The 23,319-nt window shown below is 45.0% G+C and overlaps 1 protein-coding gene across 1 annotated transcript; it reads right to left on the reverse strand.

The window, feature by feature from the left end:
* Positions 1-22: 22 nt before the first annotated feature.
* LOC124670637 (hydrophobic protein OSR8-like) lies at positions 23-615 on the reverse strand. The gene is made up of 2 exons (XM_047207114.1): positions 455-615; positions 23-350 (listed from the first exon to the last, which is right to left on the reverse strand). The coding sequence occupies exons 1-2, from the start codon at positions 548-550 to the stop codon at positions 210-212; spliced, it is 237 nt and encodes a 78-aa protein (XP_047063070.1). The 5' UTR covers positions 551-615; the 3' UTR covers positions 23-209.
* Between the last annotated feature and the right edge of the window lie 22,704 nt (positions 616-23,319).

The following is a 23,319-nucleotide window of genomic DNA, read 5'->3' on the forward strand; positions in this document are numbered from 1 at the left end:
CACCAGCAACAGCTACTGGACCAGGCAATGAGGCAACATAAACGATCTGTTATCCACAGTAGTAGAAGCAAATCTCGATCCAAGTATATAACCCGTTCAAAATGTGCATTTACAAGGGGCAGGAACAGAGCCGATTCTACTAACCTAACCCCAAAGAAAGACGACGGGGCGGGTGAGGGAAGGAGGAGGCACGGGTGAACCGCGGCGGCTCAGGCGACGTAGATGTAGTCGTCGGGGTCGCCGTTGCGGCGGGCGCGGTCGGGGTCGACGGAGAGGATGACGTAGGCGGCGTAGAGGACACCTGGCAGGTAGCCGAGGATGGTGAGCAGGACGCTGATCCAGAACTCCATCTGCTCCACCAACAAGAATCGAGTCAAAATGGACATGGAGATGCAGCATCCGGATCCGGAGATGAATTGTTCAAGAAGACGGGATGGGGGATTAGGTGACGTACGGAGCAGCAGCCGTGGCGGAGGCAGACGCCGAGGGGCGGGAGGAGGATGGCGCAGAGGATCTCCAGGCACCGGCAGCAGCACGAGCACAGCCCCATCTCCCTGATGCGGGCCGCTGTCTCCGGCTCTGTTGCTCGCGGTCGCCGGACTCGGTGGGGGAAGGGACAGCCGGACAGGACAGCGAATCCTGCGAGTTGCGACCTGTCTATATGTGAGTTTTGCTGCGAGGAGTGCACGGCAGTCGGCAGCGCGTTAGTTTGATAGTTTTGCACGCTAGCTCGAGATTATCACACGTTCACATGGGCTCGTCTCGTCCTGACAAATTCCTCGCCTTTCCGAGCAATGCCTTGGTAAATGGTAATCTTGGTCCGTCCAAAGAGGCAAACGCTAGAGATTATCGCATGTCTGTATATTCGACGTTACTGAATCCTCGGCGGTGTATGCCTAACAATGCACACATATCGCCAACAATGAACAAACTAGCCATTGTTCTTGGTAAATACTCCCAACTGCTAATCAAGATTTTGCTATGTGCCATTCTGACCAAACTCGATACAACTTAGTTGTAGTCTAAAAAAAAGACAACTTGGTTGGAAGAACCCACGTTCTTTCAAGCATTTCATACTAAGAATTACTCCCTCCGTTCCTAGATATAAGCCATACAATTTTTAAGACGAAAATTAAAGAACACATATTGAGAAAAAAATACACCATGTTTAGGTAGGATTAAGCCTAGAAAATTGGCTTGAGCTAATAGAGAACTTTGCATAAGATAAGGAAACGTAATCATATCCCTAGAAATATTGTCTATGCAAGTGGTGTAACATAATACACTTTATATTCTGAATTTTTTTCTCAAAAAACTATATGGCTTATATCTAGAAACAGAGGGAGTATATGATTGTATTTTGCTGCTCCCTCCGTCTCATAGGATATGATGTTACTAACGTCTATATTATGTGAAGCAGGTAGTAGTACTTCTGGGGTGGCCTTATATGGTTCGTTTACAGTTAAAGATGGTTTGGAAATTGAATTCTAGGAGGACAAGTGGCTTGAAAATGCTACACTACGAGAAAAATATCCATCTCTATACAATATTGTTAGTCACAAAGGCGATACCATCGCTAAGGTGTTGGTGTCCTCACCAAACGCGACGTCTAGAAAGATCTAGTTGGCCCTAGGCTTTCATCATGGAATGCTTTGATATATTATTTAGCTTTAGTCCAATTAATGCAAGGGACTGACGAATTTTAATAAAATCTACATGAGAGTGGTAAATTCTCCGTGGACTCCATATATAGAGGCCCAATCCAGCCATAGGTGTTAGTTGATAATAACAAAAAAAAGTTGGAAAATGGAAATTCCGCTAAAGACTAAGATTTTTTGCAGGTTTAATCCTTTGCTAAAGACAATCTTGTACAACACAATTGGCACACAAGTACAAAGTATGTATTATGTCATCATTACGAGTGCAAATATGCTAGATGTAATATATTCGACAACTAGCTTAATGACGTGGATCATGAGTTTAAAATACTTATTAAGGTCAGAGTGCTTGTTGTTATTTGGTCACTATGTCTATGTAGAAGTGACAAGGTCTTTTATGATAAATACTTTTCTCTCATGCAAATTATCTACCAGTGCACATCTTTGCTTCGTTCATGGCCGTCTCTAATGCGTGCGGAGATTCGTAACCTATTTATTGAGGTGTCTAGCTATATGCTTGGATCACACGGGCGAGGTTTACTTTTATCCAACATAGATGTTAGCGTACTTAGAATTGGTCCTCCATTGCCTTAGGAACCTATGCACTTTCTACAAAGATTACTTGTATTGCACCTCCTTTTTTTGTTTGTCTGGATTTGAGCGGCGGTGTGTGCATCCTAGATATGCAGAGATCGGGTGTAATGGTTAAACCTTTTAAGTAATAAAGTATCATTTATAAAAAAATACCATCCAGAAGAATGGAAACGCATCCTCCGATAATACTACTGCAAGGTGCATTGTGACACCAATGACGGTATTAACCACAACATCACTATTGTGAGAGCCTCAACATTGAGCATATGGTTATGGCAACCTTTGTGTGCGACGTGTTCCTCCAAGCTTGGAAAAAATTGGTGGTCTCACCTACAACCATGTCCTCTGACATCCGCAAGACGCTCGCGACGTAGCTCTCAAGGTGAAAAACGTCTCCTCGGCGGCACCTTCCAAGGTGCAAAATAGCTGGATCTAAAATGGAAGATGGTGTTGGCCATTCTCAAATTGTTGAGATTTTTTTTGATTTTTTGCGACCCTATCAACACTTATTACATGTCCCATTCCAAATGAGATTGAGCAAATAAACACTAGGACTGCTTGACATATAACTTCTTCACCAAGTATTGCAAAGACTTTCTCAAGCAACTGCTGATGCTCCACCGAAGTTGCAGAATCAATAAATATGTCATCCATAAAGATTAATACACCATTATGCAGAAGATGTTGAATGTAGATGGGCTGCAGCTCATTAAGGCAGCCCATATAGTCTACACTTCCTAAAATCTCGAGGCCCATCACGTTGGCAGCTTGGGACACCCTTGGGAGACAAAGTTTAATCCCACATTGCTAGTTGGGAGAGAGTTGGAGTGGAATATAAGGGATGTTGTTCTAGTCCTTCCAAGTGAGTGAGAATAGAAGGAGCCCTTGCGCACTCCTCCTCCGCTCGGCTCGGCTCGTCGCACACGCACGTCGCGTTTTGTGACTCGAGTTCGAGTTCGAGACACACTCAAGGAAACCTAAATTTTTGCTTGGTGCACCAACTGAGTTGGAAACGTGTCGACCAGCATGTGCATGCTCGCCGCGTGTCCCTGGCTTCCTACGCGTGGCAATGCTGTCGGGTCGGCTCTCCTCCCAGGCTATACCAGGAGACGGATCAAATCTGGAGTCCCAATCAAGAACCCAGAACTCTCTAGTCTGCCTCTCTCATGAAGAAGTTCCTTTTGCTGTGTCTTCCCCATCCAGGCGACTGCGTGCACAGCCGTCCGGGAGAGCAGGCCTCCGAAACCCCGTCCGTCGAGATCCTGCACCGGGAGGCGGGCGATAAGGGTTTTGGGGAGCGTCTCGGCGCGACTGCTCGTTGTTGTTCGTGCTCTTCTTCGCCGGTTCAACTGCTTCCTCGACCAATCCGACTACACCATGGGCGACATCAATGATTCCCATGGTGGTGGTGCTGCTGCTGGTGCGACCTTCCCGATCACGATGTACGTGCTTTTCCTCTCCTACCTTGCACTGCTACTTGTTTCATGTTCAGATCTGATGCATGTGCTTAGTCTGATGTGTGTGGTTAAGTATGCTTGTGCATCTGTAATGTTGCTTTCGGTAATTAAACTCACACGAAAATTGCCTAATAATATAACAATCCAAAAACCTTATATGCTTAGGCAATTTTCACCGTCTGGTTTTGCTGCTGCGCTCAAACCGAGCCCGTTTATGGGTTCTCATTTAAGAGATGGCGGAATAAGACCCTCTTGCGGCTCACTGCTATGGGCGTGCACCGGATTGCTGATGGTACTCCCAGAGGACCGCTTACTCCTGATGAGGATAAAGCGTTCGGGGATGCCACCGTAATCTTTGTGGGTGCCGTCCTAAGTGTGCTTGGAGACAAGTTGGTTGATGCTTATCTGCACATTCAAAATGGAAAGGAACTGTGGGATGCACTGGACGCTAAGTTCGGTGCAGCCAATGCCGGAGGTGAACTGTATGCTATGGAGCAGTTCAATGACTACAGAATGGTTGAGAACCGATATGTAGTGGAACAAGCTCATGAGATACAGATCATGGCAAAGGAACTTGAGCTCCTCAAGTGTGTGCTACCGGACAATCTTGTCGTGGGATGCATTGACGCTAAGCTCCCCCTTCATGGAGGAACTTTGCCACTTCCCTGAAACATCAGAGGCATGATTTCTCTGTGGAGAATATCATTGGCTCTCTGGATGTTGAGGAGAAGGCGAGGACAAAAGACAAACACACTGGAGAAACCGATGGACGTTATGCTGCCAATATGGTGCAGAAAAATGCCCACAAGTCCAAGGGAAAGAACAAGGGAGTCTCCCAGACTACCAACTTCAAGAAGAAGGGGAAATCGGAGAACAAAGATCCTCGCTGGGTGTGTGGCGAGACAATCCATTTGGCTCATCGTTGTCCACAACGCAAAGGAAAGAAAGGTCAGGCTGGACAGAACTCAAATTCTGTCAACATGGTAATTGGCAACAGAGAGGAAGGAACTACAGGGTACGGTAATATATTACCTACCGTTCTTTCGGTGTTTTAGCCCACATAATGGTCGGTTGATACAGGTGCTAATGTTCATGTGTGTGCTGACATCTCCATGTTTTTCTCTTATCAGGCCTGAGGTTCCTCAGTAATGATGGGGAAATGGGTTACATGCTACTGTTCGTGGTGTTGGCACGGTAGATATGAAGTTAACTTCGAGAAAGATCGTGCAATTGAAGAAAGTGCTGCATGTCCCTTCTATCAAGAAGAATCTCGTTAGTGGCTCTCGTCTTATGAAAGATGGGTTTAAGTTGGTGTTTGAGTCCAATAAAGTTGTACTGTCTAAGTATGGAACTTTTGTTGGAAAGGGCTATGAATGTGAGGGAATGTTTCGCTTCTCTCTAGAATAATTCTGTGATAATGTTGTGAACCATGTAAGCACTAGTGTTAATGAAACTAATGTTTGGCATTCACGACTTTGTCATGTTAATTTCGGTTGTATGTCGCGGCTTGCTGATATGAGTTTAATTCCGAAATTCACCCTTGTCAAAGGCTCTAAGTGTCATGCTTGTGTGCAAGCAAAGCAGCCTCGCAAGCCTCACAAGCCCGCGAAGGAAAGAAACTTGGCACCACTAGAGCTCATACATTCAGATCTATGTGAGATAAATGGTGAGTTGACAAGAGGTGGAAATAAATATTTCATGACTTTAATTGATGATTCCACTAGGTATTGTTATGTGTATCTCCTGAAAACTAAAACTGAGGCTCTTGATTTCTTCAAAATCTGTAAGGCTGAAGTTGAGAACCAACTTGAAAGAAAGATAAAAAGGGTTTGGTCCGATCGTGGTGAAGAGTACTTTTCTAATGAGTTCAATTTATTCTGTGCGGAACATGGTATAATCCATGAGAGGACGCCTCCCAATTCCCCACAATCCAATGGGATTGCGGAAAGGAAAAACCGTACTGATGTGGGCATTACCCTTCGGGTAACTGACATTAGGCTACCTCCACGGGCCCAACCAGGGGCCCATGAAGATTCCCAAATATCCGAAGTAGGCTTACACGTCGACGTCAAGGAGGAGGACTCACCCGAAGGAAGGAACTTGGCGGACAAGGAAATAAGACGAAGAAACAGGGAAAACTTAGACTATGACTCTTTGTACCTTTGTCGAATCCGGACAGATCTCTCGAGACCTGGCTTGCTATATAAAGGCCAGGAGAGGATCTATCGGGACACACAACATACACGCCTAGAATCATCGCCAGAAGTAGCTTAGAGCTTAGAACCCTAGCCTCTCGGTGAATCCACCTTAGTCCTTCGGCTACCCCATTGTAACCCGATATACTTTCGATAATCCAGATCAGACAAGCAGGAAGTAAGGGTTTTACCTCATCGAGGGCCCTAAACCTGGGTAAATCTCTCTCCCCGTTTGTTCGATCACCGATGTCTCGTGCTAGCCTGCAGGATTCCGTCAACCCTAAGCCCCTCATGGTGGGCATTGCCGGGGAGCACCCCCGACAATTGGCGCCGTCTGTGGGAACCTTGTTGGTACAAGGCACTTCATCGGCAACTTCGATCTCGCCGACTTCGTCCGGATCGACATTGCCAAAGTCATCGTCGGCTCATTCATCACCAAGCTTCGGGAACTCGATTCGATTCGGATCCTTCGAGTTCACCCCACACTCTAATTCATCGCGTTCGACCTTCTCGGGTCTGCACGATGGGTTGGAGATGGCGTTCGCAAGAGTGCACTACTGCGTCAACACCGAAGGCATCCTTCGACTGCCCGATCCGATCACCCCGAGGACTTCAAAGACCGTAGCTTCACCAACCAACGCTCCATCGCCAATTGCAGCCGCTCCATCGGTTGCGATTTCAGATCCATCTTCGACGTCTTCACCGTCGGCATTGCCGGTCCACTCCGTATCATCTATATTGGTTGGATCTGACGATTCTGGATCGTTGGATCTAACCTCTTACTACTGCAACAACTGCGATACCAGGCATGTTTGGGATTAGATGATACACCTTTTGTCTGCAGCGCTGGGAATTCTTCGGATAACGAAAGAATCGACAACATCCCCAGAGTAACCACTTGGGAGGCGGCCCGTCACCAAATCTACGCTATCATCAACCCCATCACTGGAGACGAACTCTCGGAAGCCGAGCGTACCCCGAACAATAATCATAATAGGCACCGCAACATCGAGACCAGTGCCAACAATGACGAAAGTGCCTACACCATCACCAGCGAAGAGTGGGAGATTGCTCGCAATGCCATAGCTAACCGTACTCCAATCCCCATCGATATCGGAGCTTCGGCAAGAACCCTCAGTGTGTATCACGCTATCCTGGAGAAAAACCATGATCGATTGTCTAAAGAGCAACGGCCTCGATCGGCGCCGGCAGGCAGCTGATCAACCAAGTGAACAACGAAGGCAATTATCTCATGGAAGTGCGTCTCGAAGCAATCAAGGCAGGTTTCGACCGCGAATTTCTCGCCTTTCGGAAGATGATGCAAGGGAAATAACTTTGAATCTTTCCAATTCTTTCATGACCATGGATACTGTGGGCATGATCTGGCCAAAGACCTCTGAAGGAGCAACTGCAAACCTCGCGGCTTATTTGACTAATCACTCGCCAGCACCCAATGATCCTATGGCCCAAGCTCACCGAGGTGCTTTGGAGAGTCTCGCAATACTTGGAGATAAACTTACGCCAAGGAAGGAGAAGAACACGCATCAAGGTAGTGGGTCTAAACACCCGAAAGACGCCAGCAACGACATCACACAGAGTAAGATCAACAAAGCTCGTCGTTGGCGTGCCGCAAGAGAAGGCTACGATAGTGAAGATTTTGAAGAAACCCAGGAGTACGATGGTGAGCTACGAGGTGCCGAATGCTTAAGAAGAAGGGTTCGGGAGTCGATGCCGCCAAAGAAATTCAAGCCTACGCCCACTGACGCTGCCAAGTATGATGTTCAATAAGAACCAAGATCTTGGATAGACGGCTACTTGCAAACAGTGATCCTGCACAAGGGAAATCAAGTGGCGGCCATGCAATGCTTGCAACTTTACCTAAAAGATTCGGCCCGAGATTGGTTACGAGGGCTGCTGAAGGGATCCATCAGATCCAGGGATGATTTATTCGATGCCTTTGTGATGAATTTTTAGGCCACATACAAAAGACATGTTGGAATCGAAGAACTACGACAGTGTTGGCAAAAACCGACGGAATCAGTTCGCACGTACATTGGACGTTTTACTAAACTCCTGAATGTTGCCGAAGAAGTTTGTGTCGATAGAGCCATTGACGCCTTCACCGATGGCATCCGACGAGAATCCTATATCGAAGAACTTGGGCGGAGGAAGCCGAAAACAATCTCAAAACTCATGGAAATCGCCAACAGCTGGGCCTGATGGAGAAGACCATGTAAGGAAACCACGACCGCGAAGCGATGACGAAGATGATGATCACAAACATGATTCAGGAAATTGACGTGACCGACAGAAGAAGAGAAGAGACCGTGGGTACGAAGAGACCAGCATAGTAGCTGCGGGATACTCTGATCGACGTGATGATCGGTATGATGATCAGTGCGAGGAAAAGCGTGATGATCGTTGCGACAGAAACCGAAGTGGTTCCGGAGGTAACTGTGGCAATTACAGGGATCGTCCACCTCGGGTGCCAGATTTACCTTTTTTTGAGCAGCTGAACGCTCCCTGTTACATACACTCATATTATGACCCGAAGGATAACACCAAGAAATCGAGTCACCGCCTTAAGGAGTGTTGGCAGATCCTCGATATGCAGAAATTCTACGAAACAGGAAAATGGCAGCCGTAGAACTCGAACCTGCCGCCTCCACCTCAGCATTAGAACCATCAAGTTCAGAATCGCGCCTCTAGTGAAACTTTTCCTCCACCCCGTGTGTGCAGATGAATATGATACATAAACTTGGTGTGTCTAGGAGGGAGATGAAGAAGCTTACGTAGAAAATAAATCTTGCGGAGAGCACCATGGCAAATATCCCAGATTACATCGACTGCTCCACACAGAGCATCATGTTCAGCAGGGCCGATCACCCAATGTCTGTCCCAAGGCCAGGCCAGGCCAGCTTTGGAAGTCGAAGCACAGATAGGGCGGTTCAGTATGAGCAAAGTATTCATGGACGGAGGAAGTGGATTAATTCTAATATTTGTGAGTATAGTTAAAAACATGGGCATTACAGTCGACATGTTGCAGGAGTCTGACACTTGTTTTCATGGCATTATTCCAACTTTACCAGCGTACCCTCTTTGCAGAGTCTCATTAAATGTCGTCTTCGGGAAATCTGACAATTTTAGAAAAGAAAGGATCGAGTTCGAGGTAGTAAACTGGGAATCACAGTACCATGCTACCTTAGGGAGACCAGCTTATGCCAAATTCATGGCCGTACCACATTACGCGTACCTCAAACTCAAGATGCCAGGCAATAATGGGACCAATATTACAGTTCATGGAAGTTTCTCTCGATCAGATAATTGTGATCGGGAGTTCCAGAAGATTGCCGCAAAGTTTGGGGTCAAACAGGAGGTTAAATCTATCGAATGCCCTTCTAAGCAGTTAACTATTCAAGACTCTAACCTCAAAGAAACTGATGGCGGCAAGAAGATGAAGAAGCAACTAGACAATCCAGCGACAGCAGTTGCTCAAATTACTGCAGCAGAAAACAAAGTCTCTGAAGAACGCGCTAGACCTTCGGCAGCAGCCGCTAGCGTCCCTACAGGAGTCCTCAAGATTGATCCAACAATTTTGGGCGTTTCAGAAACTGTTGGCACCTTGGAAAGCAAGGGTCAGGAGAAGAAGGCTCCTCTTACTTAAGAAGATCTATTCGGCGGCATACATCGTTACCCTCATAGGATTTTTTACTTTCAATCAGACTTATTAAGTCATAGTCGTATTAGCGGATACCCAAACAATTTTTGGATTTTTTCTTCGTACGATCGGTTAAATTGCTTCGGGACACCCGAACAATCATATTAATAAAGGATTTTCTTCGTACAATCGGTTAAACTACTTCGGGACACCCGAACAATCATATTAATAAAGGATTTTCTTCGTATGATCGGTTAAATTGCTTCGGGACACCCGAACAATTTTTGGATTTTTTCTCTCGGACAATACTGCGAACATCTACTTCAAGACTTAAGGTGAACCTAATAAAAAATATTAGGAAGCACCTACCCTGAATATGCCCAAAACTATCACCTAAGCCTCATGAAAACTTACGAGTGCCGCAAAGGATGATAGTCACAGGGTTCTAAAAAAACAAACGAATTTACGAAACCCTTTGCCAAAGCCTCAAAAAACATACGAGTGCTGCTAGTGGCGGGGACAAATAACTTATGGAAGACCCATGCCGGTACATCAAACAAAGGAAGTACTCAAGAGCTACGGAGTCGAATACGGAGTATAGTTTCCTCGATTTACTCGGGGGCTATCACTAAAAACTTGCATCTTCAGTTGTAGCAATGTTGCGATTACTACGGGCTTACTAGACCTGCAACATGAGCTGATCACTCATTATTTTGCTCCCGATACCTTTCATAAATCATTATGATTTCATCGTTCGAAGGACTAGTGCATCGAGATTTGCAACTTAGTCTATCAAAATTACCACGAAGACAATTCAAGAAGATACTAATATTTTTTTCAAAAGTGGCAAAAATATTATCTACAAGCAAAAACACTTATCCCTGATCTTTGGACACGAAAAAAATTTACAAAACATCAGAACATTTGGATGCAAGGCTAGTTCACCCTCAAAAAAGAGAAAAGGTACCAGTCAGGTATAATCACATACTTCGGAGTTAACTTCTTACCTAGCAGCAATCATGGCGGCGGGATCCTTCACTAAAGGTATAAAATTGCCAATGTCACCGTTGGATCTTGCAATTGCCTTTAAATCTAGCGAAGGATGTTGTGACAATGTGAAAGCAAGCGTTGTTTCAACTCCTGCGAGAAGCTGGCAGCAAACCAACTTACGAACCTTCTTGGCTTTACTGAACTTCGACATCAAAGTCATCAATGTTGGAGGAATTTCATTGAAAGGAAACATCGTCTTCCATATCATCTTCAGTCCAGTATGACATTTATCAACAAACTTGTGCACTTTGTGTACTCGATCCTAGAATTTAGCAACAATGACAGCTTTTCGCTTGTCCGTCCAGAAAACTTCTTCATATTGTGAAAGATTGGTCAAAGCAGCTACGCGATTATGCACCCGTTTGTTTTCTTCAGAAAGATTTAGGGCATTAACTGATGAAGAGTAAGATCATGAGAAGATCAAGAAGGGGAAGGAAGAACTGTTTTCTCAAGGAAAAAGAGCATGAGGCACTTACAATTTAAACTATCTGTGACCTTCTACAATTCACCTAAAGCATACCACTCTGCGTCAACAGCCATTTCCCCTTTTTATTAATAATAGCTGCCATGGAATGAATGATGCGCATATCTCTTTCCATTTGAGTGATCCGGGTTTTCATTTGTTGAAGCCGATCACTTTCAGAATCATCAGTCGAAGAACTTCCAACAAAAGAAGGAACAGGGGACCACCTGCAGAAATCATGTTACCGGGATTTTCAAAGAATACGTCTATCAACGATAGATACAACAACTCCCATCGGGAGCATACAGCTAGATATCAAAATATGAGCAATTGAAAGCAAGAAGAATTGATGGCATCACCAGTTTCAAATTCATTACAAAGAAAAGCCTTAGAAAAATACATTGTCTAAAACAAGAAACATGTTACAATAAGTTATTTAGGGAGCCTGGGTCTGTGCCGAAGAGCTTGGGACAGGTCCCCCGGCAGTTGATCTATTTGCCGATACTACCTCCAGAAGTTGTATTGCACATTTTCGTGCAGATGCCTTGAAAGGACTAAGACCAATTATCACTCCATCCTGACCCTTACGCAGTTCCTTCGACAGGAGTTCCATTTCAGCTTTGAAGCCATGCCCCATCAAAAGTTGGAAAGTAAGAAGGGCACCGTAGGTACGCGAGGTACGTTTGAATACCTCGATGTTGCCTTCAGTGTTGGTGAAGAAAGTATCTACCAAATGCGCCGGTGATTTTTGCTGGTTCGCCAGCACCGTCTTGTTCTTATGAAGAAGCGCTTGAATACGGTCGCTAGATTCAATCGTCAATGAAACAACATCAACTGATGGCTCGGCTGGGAGTTTACTTGTTGAAACTGAAAAAATATCGGCAGCTCCTGCAAAAGGAAAGCAGTAGAAGTTAGAAGATATTCAAATTAGAATAGGAAGAAAAAAGACAAAACAGTGATATTACCAAGCAAAGCTGTGATAGACTTCAGCAGAAGGTCTTCCTTTTCCTTTTGCTGTGCTTGAGCTTCAGCCTTCGTCTTCTCCTCTTCCTTTATCCTCTTCTTCAGAAGATAAAGCTCCTTCTTTAAAACATCCACCTCTCGGCGGGCATTGGCACCTATTGTTATTGCTCGATCAAGCTTGGAGGAGCTCGATGCAGCTTCTTCTTGGAGCCGAGTGTTTGTAACTTGGAGAGAGGAGAATTGGGAGGCGAAATCTTTCAAAATATTTATGGCAGTATGGATGCCCTGCAAAAAGGGAAACAATATCAAGATTAGCATGAAAGAAAAATAATATCAATCAAAGCCCACACTTGATTACAAGTAATGAAATATAGACTCGGGGGCTGGAGGAGAAGAGATCATCATTAACAAAAAGGAATTACTTACGGGCTTCTCAGAAGGGGTAGAGGAGGCAGTTGCTGCCGAAGAGATTTCTTTCTCCTTTCAGAGGAGCCGAAGGAGCCAAAGGAGCCGAAGGAACTGTTGGCAGGACGGAAGCTTCGGATGCTGCGGGAGTAACCTTAACCTTCTTTGAAGGAGGCTCTATAAAACCCTCATCACTGCAACACATAGGATAGTAAGTTTAAAAGATAGATATATTTCTTCGTCTTCTTTCCTTGTTCGAGCAATAACATACAAATCAAGGAGCAAGTCGTCCTCATCAGCAAAGCCGCCAGAATATTTCTTCGACAGTTGGGCAGTGACCTTCTCCGAAGTTGCACGAACAAAAGGAGCATGATCAGCTTCATCGCCATAGCTCGACTCAGTTGTATCAAGCAATGCATTGTCACAGTTTTTGTAAACAACAGAAGAAGCTTCAGGATTGACGGGATCATTGTCATCTTGTGAGATGGTTTCGTTGACTTTAATCACTCCTGGATCAGAATCCACATCTTCCTCATCTTCTGACAAATCTGGAAGGTGCTTGATAGTTGAAAAGGTCTGTCAATATAGAAACTATCTAGTAAGGACAAGGCAAAATATACTAGGTGGAAATACAAGGGTAAAGTTAAAAAAGATCACCTCTAGTGGTTAATGATCAAGGTCGAAAGGATCATGAAAGGCCAGCAGAGGAATCAAATTCGCTTGACTAAAGTGGGTCATCCGTCTGACTTCATCTAGTAGTTCCTTCTCGGACAGCTCTGCAACATTAACTTGGGTTTCATCCATGGGACCCGAGTATAACCACATTTAGCGTGCTCTGGGCATAACTGGTTGAACGCGCCGCTTCAAAAACACAACAATGATTTCGGTGCCGATCATTGTTTGGCCGTCAGATTCTTTTGTCTGGAGCACTTTCTCAAATAAATTATCGGCTACTGTTTTCTCTTCGGTTGTTAAAATATTTTTCCAAGACTTCTTCGGCACTGCTTCCAGAACATCGACAAACTTCGGTAGACATGTGTCACGACCAGCTACAGATGAATCCTTAAGATAGAACCACTTCAACCTCCATCCTTGAACAGATTCTCTCATTGGAAAGTTAAAGTAATTTACATCTTTTCGGATGACAAAGCCGACTCCACCAGTAACAAAGGAGCCATTACTGCTATTGTATCACTTGACAAAAAATATTTTCTTCCATAAACCCAAGTGGGGGTCAATGCCAAGAAATGCTTCGCAAAGGGTAATAAAGATCGCGAGGTGGAGGATAGAATTGGGAGTTAACTGCTAGAGCTGAACACCATACACAATTAAAAGGCGTCGATAGAATTGGGAGTTAACTGCCAAACCGCGATACAAGAATGTGATAAACATCACGGAAAAGCCATTAGGAGGGTTAGGACATGAAGCTAAACCTGGAAGGATGACATTGCCTTCTGCATCAAAAATCAATCTTAGGCTTCGCACCTTAAGTGCTTCGTTGTGGTTGAAGCAGGCCAATCGCCTGGGACACTCGTTGCCGTGTCAGCGGCCGCCTTGGAGACAACGTTGCTTGGACCAGCACCGGCGGCAGTTGCAGAGCTCCTCTTTTTCGCCATCTTGAATGCTTCAGAGATGAAGGGATTGGAGTGTGTCAGTGGCGGCGGCGTCAGAGTTATGGAGGTGTGAGAGCAGAGGAAGGAGAAAGCCATGAAAGAGAGAATGAAGGAGATGGAGATCTATTTTATTCTTATGTATAAGGAGGGCTTACCAAAGATTAGGCCCAAGAGATCCGGGAATTAAGTTACCAAGTGTTGCCAAGATTGTTACAACAAAGGACAGTTCCTCCACTATACGCGAAATCGAGGAGGCGCCTCGGTCAAAGCGCAAGGATCGATCATTTCATAACTGATCGCACATGCGTAGGGTGGGCCCGGCAGGTCATGTCCTGTCAATCGAACCGCTGCAGAAGCCACGTCATTGATGATGTCACCAAAAAGTATCGGCTACTCGCTACTGGAGCATTCAAAATAATTTATAGCGTTGGGTTGCTCGACTTGAGTCTACACACGATTGCAAGCATCCTTCCCTAGGCTCGAGGGCTACTCCGCTCGACGCGCGCCAGATAAAAATCATGAGGATGAAAGAAAATGAACTCGAAGATTTGGCAAAATCCAGGATCAAGCCTGAGGACTCGATCTTGAGTAGGGCAACATTGTCTTGCCATCGGCAGTTAACTAGCATCGACCTTTCGAGTAAAGCTGGGATCGTTGCTCTTATCCCTTACGTACTATCGAGACCGCATCCGAAGACTTAGAAGACCCGATGCAAAAAAGATATCGGATGATGAAAACGCTATAGAAAATATCGGCATCTCATTCTTCGAGTAGAACAACTTGAGTCTACGCACGGTTGCAAGCATCCGTCCCTAGACTCGGGGGCTACTCCCATCGGGAGCGCTGGACGCGCACCCGATATCAGAAGTATTTAACTACATAGTGAGAAAAAAATCAACAAATGAATATTTGCGAGTAGAACAACTTGAGTCTACGCACGGTTGCAAACATCTGTCCCTAGACTCGGGGGCTACTCCCATCGGGAGCGCTAGACGCGCACCCGATAAAAATGATTCTGAAGCAGCAAAAAGGACATGAAGATTCATTTTCTTTCGACAGATGAAGATCTTCGGATGAAGACAATTAAAGTCCATGCCCGAAGCTTCTCTTAGGCCAGTCACTCACGGGCTACTGATGTGGGCATTAACCTTCGGGTAACCGACATTAGGCTACCTCCACCGGCCCAACCAGGGGCCCATGAAGATTGTCGAATATCCGAAGTAGGCTTACACGTCGACGTCAAGGAGGAGGACTCACCCGAAGGAAGGAACTTGACGAACAAGGAAAGAAGACGAAGAAACATGGAAAACTTAGACTATGACTCTTTGTACCTTAGTCGAATCCGGACAGATCTCTCGAGACCTGGCTTGCTATATAAAGGCCAGGAGAGGATCTATCAGGACACACAACATACACGCCTAGAATCATCGCCAGACGTAGCTTAGAGCTTAGAGCCCTATCCTCTCGGCGAATCCACCGTAGTCCTTCGGCTACCCCATTGTAACCCGATATACTTTCGATAATCAAGATCAGACAAGCAGGAAGTAAGGGTTTTACCTCATCGAGGGCCCCGAACCTGGGTAAATCTTTCTCCCCGTTTGTTCGATCACCGATGTCTCGTGCTAGCCTGCAGGATTCCGTCAACCCTAAGCCCCTCTTGGCGGGCATTGCTGGGGAGCACCCCCGACACGTACTCTAACAGATTTGGTTAACGGCATGTTAGATGTTTCGGGTTTATCCAAGGAATGGTGGGGGAGGCTATATTGACTTCGTGTCATGTCCTAAACCGTGTTCCAACCAAGAATAAAGAGATTACCCCATTGATACGTCTCAAACGTATCTATAATTTCTTATGTTCCATGCTACTTTTATGATGATACTCACATGTTTTATACACATTATATGTCATATTTATGCATTTTCCGGCACTAACCTATTGACGAGATGCCGAAGAGCCAGTTGCTGTTTTTGGTTTCAGAAATCCTAGTAAGGAAATATTCTCGGAATTGGACGAAATCAACGCCCAGGGTCCTATTTTTGCACGAAGCTTCCAGAAGACCGGAGAGGAAACGAAGTGGGGCCACGAGGTGGCACCACACTAGGGCGGCGCGGCCCAGGTGCTGGCCGCGCGGCCCTGTTGTGTGGGCCCCTCGTGACGCCCCTTGACCTGCCCTTCTGCCTACTTAAAGTCTTCGTCGCGAAACCCCCAGTACCGAGAGCTATGATACGGAAAACCTTCCAGAGACGCCGCCGCCGCCAATCCCATCTCGGGGGATTCAGGAGATCGCCTCCGGCACCCTGCCGGAGAGGGGAATCATCTCCCGGAGGTCTCTTCATCGCCATGATCACCTCCGGATCGATGTGTGAGTAGTTCACCCCTGGACTATGGGTCCATAGCAGTAGCTAGATGGTTGTCTTCTCCTCATTGTGCTATCATGTTAGATCTTGTGAGCTGCCTATCATGATCAAGGTCATCTATTTGTAATCCTTCATGTTGTGTTTGTTGGGATCCGATGAATATTGAATACTATGTCAAGTTGATTATCAATCTATCATATATGTTATTTATGTTCTTGCATGCTCTCCGTTGCTAGTAGAGGCTCTGTCCAAGTTGATACTTGTGACTCCAAGAGGGGGTATTTATGCTCGATAGTGGGTTCATGCCTCCATTAAATCTGGGACAGTGACGAGAAAGTTCTAAGGTTGTGGATGTGCTGTTGCCACTAGGGATAAAACATCGATGCTTTGTCTAAGGATATTTTTGTTGATTACATTACGCACCATACTTAATGCAATTGTACTGTTGTTTACAACTTAATACCGGAGGGGTTCGGATGATAACCTGAAGGTGGACTTTTTAGGCATAGATGCATGCTGGATAGCGGTCTATGTACTTTGTCGTAATGCCCTGATTAAATCTCATAGTACTCATCATGATATATGTATGTGCATTGTTATGTGTAAGGGTACATTGCCCCTATGTGTGGTTTTGGTAATTAATGACAACCCCTATGGACTAATGTTTTCATTGAGTTTATATGAAGGAATATTCCATAGGTACTACTTGCTCTCCATGTGTTGGATTCAAGTATGGATGCCATGAAGATAAAGATACACCTTGTTTATTGGCATCAAGATCATTGTTTTAAAGATACATATGTGACATGATCAAGAAGAAGAAATGAAGATGGAGTTCTTATGTGGAACTCAATATTAGCCATGCTCTATCTTAAGTGAGTATGAGAAGATACAAGGTTGATTTGGGCAAGTTCAAGATGAGCATTTCAATTGGATCACATGCTTGAAGCTTGCCGTCCATTGGTGATAATGGACATGTGAAGATGTACATCTATGGAGCTTTCCCATCATGGTGTATGGGGGAGCATTTGTGAGTCTTCACGAAGCAACAATGATCAAGTGATGCATTCCGGCTTGAGTGGAGCGTGAAGTGTTATCATCAAGATCAAGCGGGATGCGCAAGGCAAAGGTATGACCTTGATAGGTTTTCCTTTTACCGGTCTCAAGGTGGTTGATGGGAGACCGGATTATAGGATACATAGCCGCACTATTAAGAGGGGCTTTCGGTTGGGTAACTTGATCACATCGTCTTAGGGAGCTCAATCATTTGCATACTTTGCATATCCATATTGCTTCTTGGTGTTTCTCTGTGTGAGGTTCTTGAGCTTGTTGCTAGCTTTACAACAAGCCCAAGTTCATCGAAAACGGAATCCGCATGCATCTTCTATTGCGTTTTCGAGTTTGGACGTCTTCACCGTTTCTTGACGGTGGGAGACTCCCTCTCTAAAATCATCTAAAAATGTTCTATGAAGAGTCTTCATCTAAAAATGTTCTATTTTGTTGGGGTCTATTCGTCGTTACCTTTCCAACAAAATTGGTTTCAAGTCAATCGGAGTTCGGGAGCATTAGTTATTAAAGAAAAAGGAAAAAAGGAAAAAGAAGAAAAGAATAAAAGAAAAAAAGGGGAAGGGGGCAGCCGGCCGGACCGGCCCAGCCGCCGGCCCACCCGGTCCGCGACCGGACTTGGCACCGGTGCCATCCGGGCTGTGTCCAGTGGCCTTAGGGCCCGTGACCGGTCGCAGGCCCGGTGGCCGACCGGCCCACCCGGCGCCCTCCCCGGTCCGTCCGGATTTCTCGCCGGGCCGCCTCCTCGCCCGGCTGGGCCGTCGGCGCCCACAGGCCCACGCGGCCTGAAGCCTCCGCGCCGCCCATGCGCGACTGGGCCGCCGGCTCCCCTGAGCAGCGCGCGCGCCCTGGCCTGTCTGGCCTCCTGGCCGGTGCCGGGCCTCACCGCCCCGCCGGCCCAGCCTCAGCCAGCTTCTCCCCCGCGCGGCCGCAGCTTATCCGCCGCCCAGCGCGGCTGCTGCCCAGTCCGGTTGCTGGGCCGGTCCAACCGGGCTGCTGACCGGCCTGGCCGGCTGCTGCTCCGGTCGACCGGCCTGGCAGCCGGCTGGGCCGTTTTTCTGGCCGTTTTTTCTACGTTTTTAATGGTTCTTTTTCCCCAACGGTTATATTTGCTCCCATGCTATAAATAGCTCTTCTTCCACCTTGAGCAATGTAGTTCTTCCCATTCTCTCTCCTCCATTGCTACTATTTGAAGAACTTGCTCTCCCCTTTGAATCCTCCAATCATTCTTGCTCATATTTGAGGATTTGAGAGAGGAGATCTAGATCTACACTTCCACCAAACCAATTCTTCTCTAAGTGAGGGAATCTCTTGGGATCTAGATCTTGGAGTCTTTAGTTGACTTTCCCCCTTGTTCTTCCTCTCCAATCTCATCCTAGCATTCGTTGCTTTGGTGGGATTTGAGTGTGAAGGACTTGAACACCTCCGGTGTTCTTGCTTTGCATCATTGCATAGTGTTGAGCTCTCCACCACGATTTGTTCGAGTGAGATACCGTGAGCTTGTTACTCTTGGAGGGTGACCTCCTAGTTGGCTTGGTGATTGGTGCTCCGGTGATCTCTTCAAGAAGATTGTGAAGAGGCCCGGGCTTCTCCTTCGTGGAGCTTGTGAAGTGGTTGTGGAGCTTGCCATCTCCGGAGCGGAGGAAAAGCTAACCATAAGGAAAGGGCCATTATCCTTCGTGGGTGTGGTTCGGAGAATAGGGTGAGCCTTCGTGGCGCGGGGAATCCTTCGTGGGACCTCCACTCCTCCAAACGTGACGTACCTTGTTGCAAAGCAAGGGAACACGGGAATACATCCTCGTCTCCGCGTGCCTCGGTTATTTCTATACCCGAGCTCTCTTTCCTTGTGATAGCCATCGTGCTTGAAGTACATATATCTTGCTATCACTTGTGCTACATATATCTTGTGCCTATCTTGCTTAGCTCTAGTTTCCATTGTCACACTTAGTTGAGCTTAGCATATTTAGGGTTTGTGCTTGTAAACTAAACATTAGTTTAATTCCGCATTCTTACAAGACAAATCCGCAAGAGTTTGTAATTGCCTATTCACCCCCCCCTCTAGGCGACATCTCGATCTTTCATTATGCCTTCTTTATTTGTCAATTGCCCAACTGTAATTTGTTCACCCAACATCTGCTTATCTTATGGGAGAGACACCACTAGTGAACTGTGGACCCCGGTCCTATTCTTTACATCTGAAATACAATCTACTGCAATTGTTCTTTACTGTTCTTCGCAAACAATCATCATCTTCCACACTATACGTTTAATCCTTTGTTTACAGCAAGCCGGTGAGATTGACAACCTCACTTTTACGTTGGGGCAAAGTTCTGTGATTGTGTTGTGCAGGTTCCACGTTGGCGCCGGAATCCCTGGTGTTGCGCCGTGGTACGTCTCCAACGTACCTATAATTTCTGATGTTCCATGCTTGTTTTATGACAATACTTACATGTTTTGCTTGCACTTTATAATGTTTTTATGCATTTTCCGGAACTAACCTATTAACGAGATGCCGAAGTGCCAGTTCCTGTTTTCCGCTGTTTTTGGTTCCAGAAAGGCTGTTCGGGCAATATTCTCGGAATTGGACGAAATCAACGCCAAACATCTTATTTTTGCCGGAAGGCCCCAGAACACCGAAGGAGAGTCGGAGGCGAGCCAGGGGGCCCCACACGACAGGGCCGCGCGGGCTCCACCCTGGCCGCGCCGGCCTATGGGGAGGAGGCCCCGTGGCCCCTCCGACTCCGTCTCTTCGCCTATATAAGCCCTTTCGACCTAAAAACGCGACACCTTTTGACGAAACTCCAGAAAGACTCCAGGGGCGCCGCCGCCATCGCGAAACTCCAATTCGGGGGACAGAAGTCTCTGTTCCGGCACCCTGCCGGGACGGGGAAGTGCTCCCGGAAGCCATCTCCATCAACGCCATCGCCTCCATCATGCTCCGTGAGTAGTTCCCCCATGGACTACGGGTTCTAGCAGTAGCTAGTTGGTACTCTCTATCCCATGTACTTCAATACAATGATCTCATGAGCTGCCTTACATGATTGAGATCCATCCGATGTAATCGGTGTTGTGTTTGTTGGGATCCGATGGATGATACATTATGATTAGTCTATCTATAAAGTTTGTGAAGTTATTGTTGCTGCAATCTTGTTATGCTTAATGCTTGTCACTAGGGCCCGAGTGGCATGATCTTAGATTTAAGCTCTATACTTATTGCTTAGATTGTATCTACAAGTTGTATGCACATGTCGCTGTCCGGAACCAAAGGCCCCGAAGTGACAGAAATCGGGACAACCGGAGGGGATGGTGGTGATGTGAGGATCACATGTTTTCACGGAGTGTTAATGCTTTGCTCCGGTGCTCTATTAAAAGGAGTACCTTAATATCCAGTAGATTCCCTAGAGGCCCGGCTGCCACCGGCTGGTAGGACAAAAGATGTTGTGCAAGTTTCTCATTGCGAGCACGTATGACTATATATGGAAAACATGCCTACATGATTAATAAGCTGGATGTTCTAACTTAATGCTTTGAATCCTATCAATTGCCCAACCGTAATTTGTTCACCCAACACTTGTCACTTGTTATTGGAGAGTTACCACTAGTGTAGATCGCTGGGAACCCCGGTCCATCTTTCATCATCATATACTTGTTCTACATGTCATTGGAAGTAGTATCAACTATTTTCTGGTGCTATTGCTCTCATATTGCTATTACTGCTGCTGTGTTACTGTTACTACTACTCTCATATTACTGCTACTTTCACATCACCCCTGTTACTAGTGCTTTTCCAGGTGCAGCTGAATTGACAACTCAGTTGTTAAGGCTTATAAGTATTCTTTGTCTCCCTTTGTGTCGAATCAATAAATTGGGTTTTACTACCCGCGAAGACTGCTGCGATCCCCTATACTTGTGGGTTATCAAGACCATTTTCTGGCGCCGTTGCCGGGGAGGCATAGCTCTACTCATAAGTTCACCTGGGGAGTATACTCTACCTCTCTCTCTGTTTTATTTTATTTTGTTTTGCTTAGTTTACTTTTGTCTAGTATATTTGTGCTTAGTTTATTTCTGTCTAGTATTATTTTGCTTAGTTTACTTTTGCCTAGTTTGTTTTTATTTCGTTTTATTTTCCTCATATACCCAAAAATCCATAAAAATTTGAAAAACCTAAAAATTAAAAACTGCTATTATGGGAGAACCTACAACCTATTTGGAGCTTATAGAATATTATAATAATTATAGAGAATCAAGAGCGGGAAAAGTGATGAGTTCTGTGATAGAAAAATTGAATACAATTGCTAAAATCTTGCTTAAACGCCATGATATAAACTGTTGCTCTCAACAGGACACTAAACATCTTAAATTTCAATGTGGCTTTAGTGAGGAATTTTTAATTAAGAACTATAATCGGAATAGCTATATTCATTTTGGGTTTGAAGAGGTAGAACAATTTGTCATATTTATGGGAGCCTCCGAGATAGAATCCTTCATGGTTAAAAATTATGAAACTTGTGTTGTTTGTAAGGACCTTAAAGATTATGTCTCTTCTATCCTTAATTTTTGCAATGAAAGTTACACTGATAATCCTTATATCATTGATTATAAAGAGAGACTCATTAATGCACAAGAATGCACTCACAATTTGCAGGGACCTGTGGAAGAAGAAATTGATGAACCTGAAAGCTCATTTGATGAAAAAGAAGAGGAGAGTGATGAACAAAAGGAGGAAGAATGGATTAGCTACCCATGCCAACCTTCTAATGAGAGTAACTCTTTATCTCTTACACTATTTGATTGTCCTCCATGCTTACCGAAAGAGGTTGAATGTTATGTTCATGTGGATTCTCTTGAAATATTCCCTATGAGTAAAACTTGTGAGAATAATTATGCTACTGTTATTTATGATAATCCATGCTACTTTGATAAATCTTATGATAATGCTTTGTTTGTGCCCGATGTCGAAATGCATGGTACTAAAGAATTTTGCGTAGCAAATGTTTATGATAAAGCTCTTGATGATGGTCCTATGTTACTTGATAATATTAATTGTACTACTAATGAAAATGGGATTGGAGAGGTCTTGACATTATCTATGAGTCCCATATCTCTTGAGATTGATCAACCATCTTGTTATATTATTGATAAAAGTGTGTTTGAAAGTTTTAATCGCACTATTTTTGAGCTTGATAAAAATTATGTGTTTATGAATCATGAAAAGCATGCTGTATGTGATAGTTATGTTTTTGATTTTGTTCATGAAGGTACTGAAAATTATTATGAGAGAGGAAAATATAGTTGTAGAAATTTTCATGGTGCTAAAACACCTCTCTATATGCTTAAAATTTTGAAGTTACTCTTGTTTTATCTTCTTATGCTTATCACTTTGTTCTTCATGAATTTATTTGTGTACAAGATTCCTATGCATAGGAAGTGGGTTAGACTTAAATGTGTTTTGAATTTGCTTTTTGATGCTCTCTTTTGCTTCAACTTTTATTTCTTGCGAGTGCATCATTAAAACTGCTGAGCTCATCTTAATGGCTATAAAGAAAGAACTTCTTGGGAGATAACCCATGTGTTTATTTTGCTACTGTTTTGTTGTGTCTTGGAAGTTGTTACTACTGTAGCAACCTCTCCTTATCTTTATTTTATTGCAATGTTGTGCCAAGTGAAGCCTCTAATCGAAGGTTGATACTAGATTTGGATTTCTGCGCAGAAACAGATTTCTATCCGTCACGAATCTGGGCAGTTTTCTCTCGTAGGTAACTCAGAAAATTATGCCAATTTACGTGCGTGTTCCTCGGATATGTACGCAACTTTCATTAGTTTTGAGTTTTCTGATTTGA

The sequence above is a fragment of the Lolium rigidum genome, chromosome 1 (assembly GCF_022539505.1).
Source record: "Lolium rigidum isolate FL_2022 chromosome 1, APGP_CSIRO_Lrig_0.1, whole genome shotgun sequence".
NCBI classification, from domain to species: domain Eukaryota; kingdom Viridiplantae; phylum Streptophyta; class Magnoliopsida; order Poales; family Poaceae; genus Lolium; species Lolium rigidum.

Bases quoted from the DNA above. Each gene is read 5' to 3' on its own strand.
- LOC124670637 (XM_047207114.1), bottom strand. From the start codon at position 550: ATGGGGCTGTGCTCGTGCTGCTGCCGGTGCCTGGAGATCCTCTGCGCC. The intron at 351-454 runs GTACGTCACCTA...TTGGTGGAGCAG, and splicing joins TCCGCCACGGCTGCTGCTCC to ATGGAGTTCTGGATCAGCGT.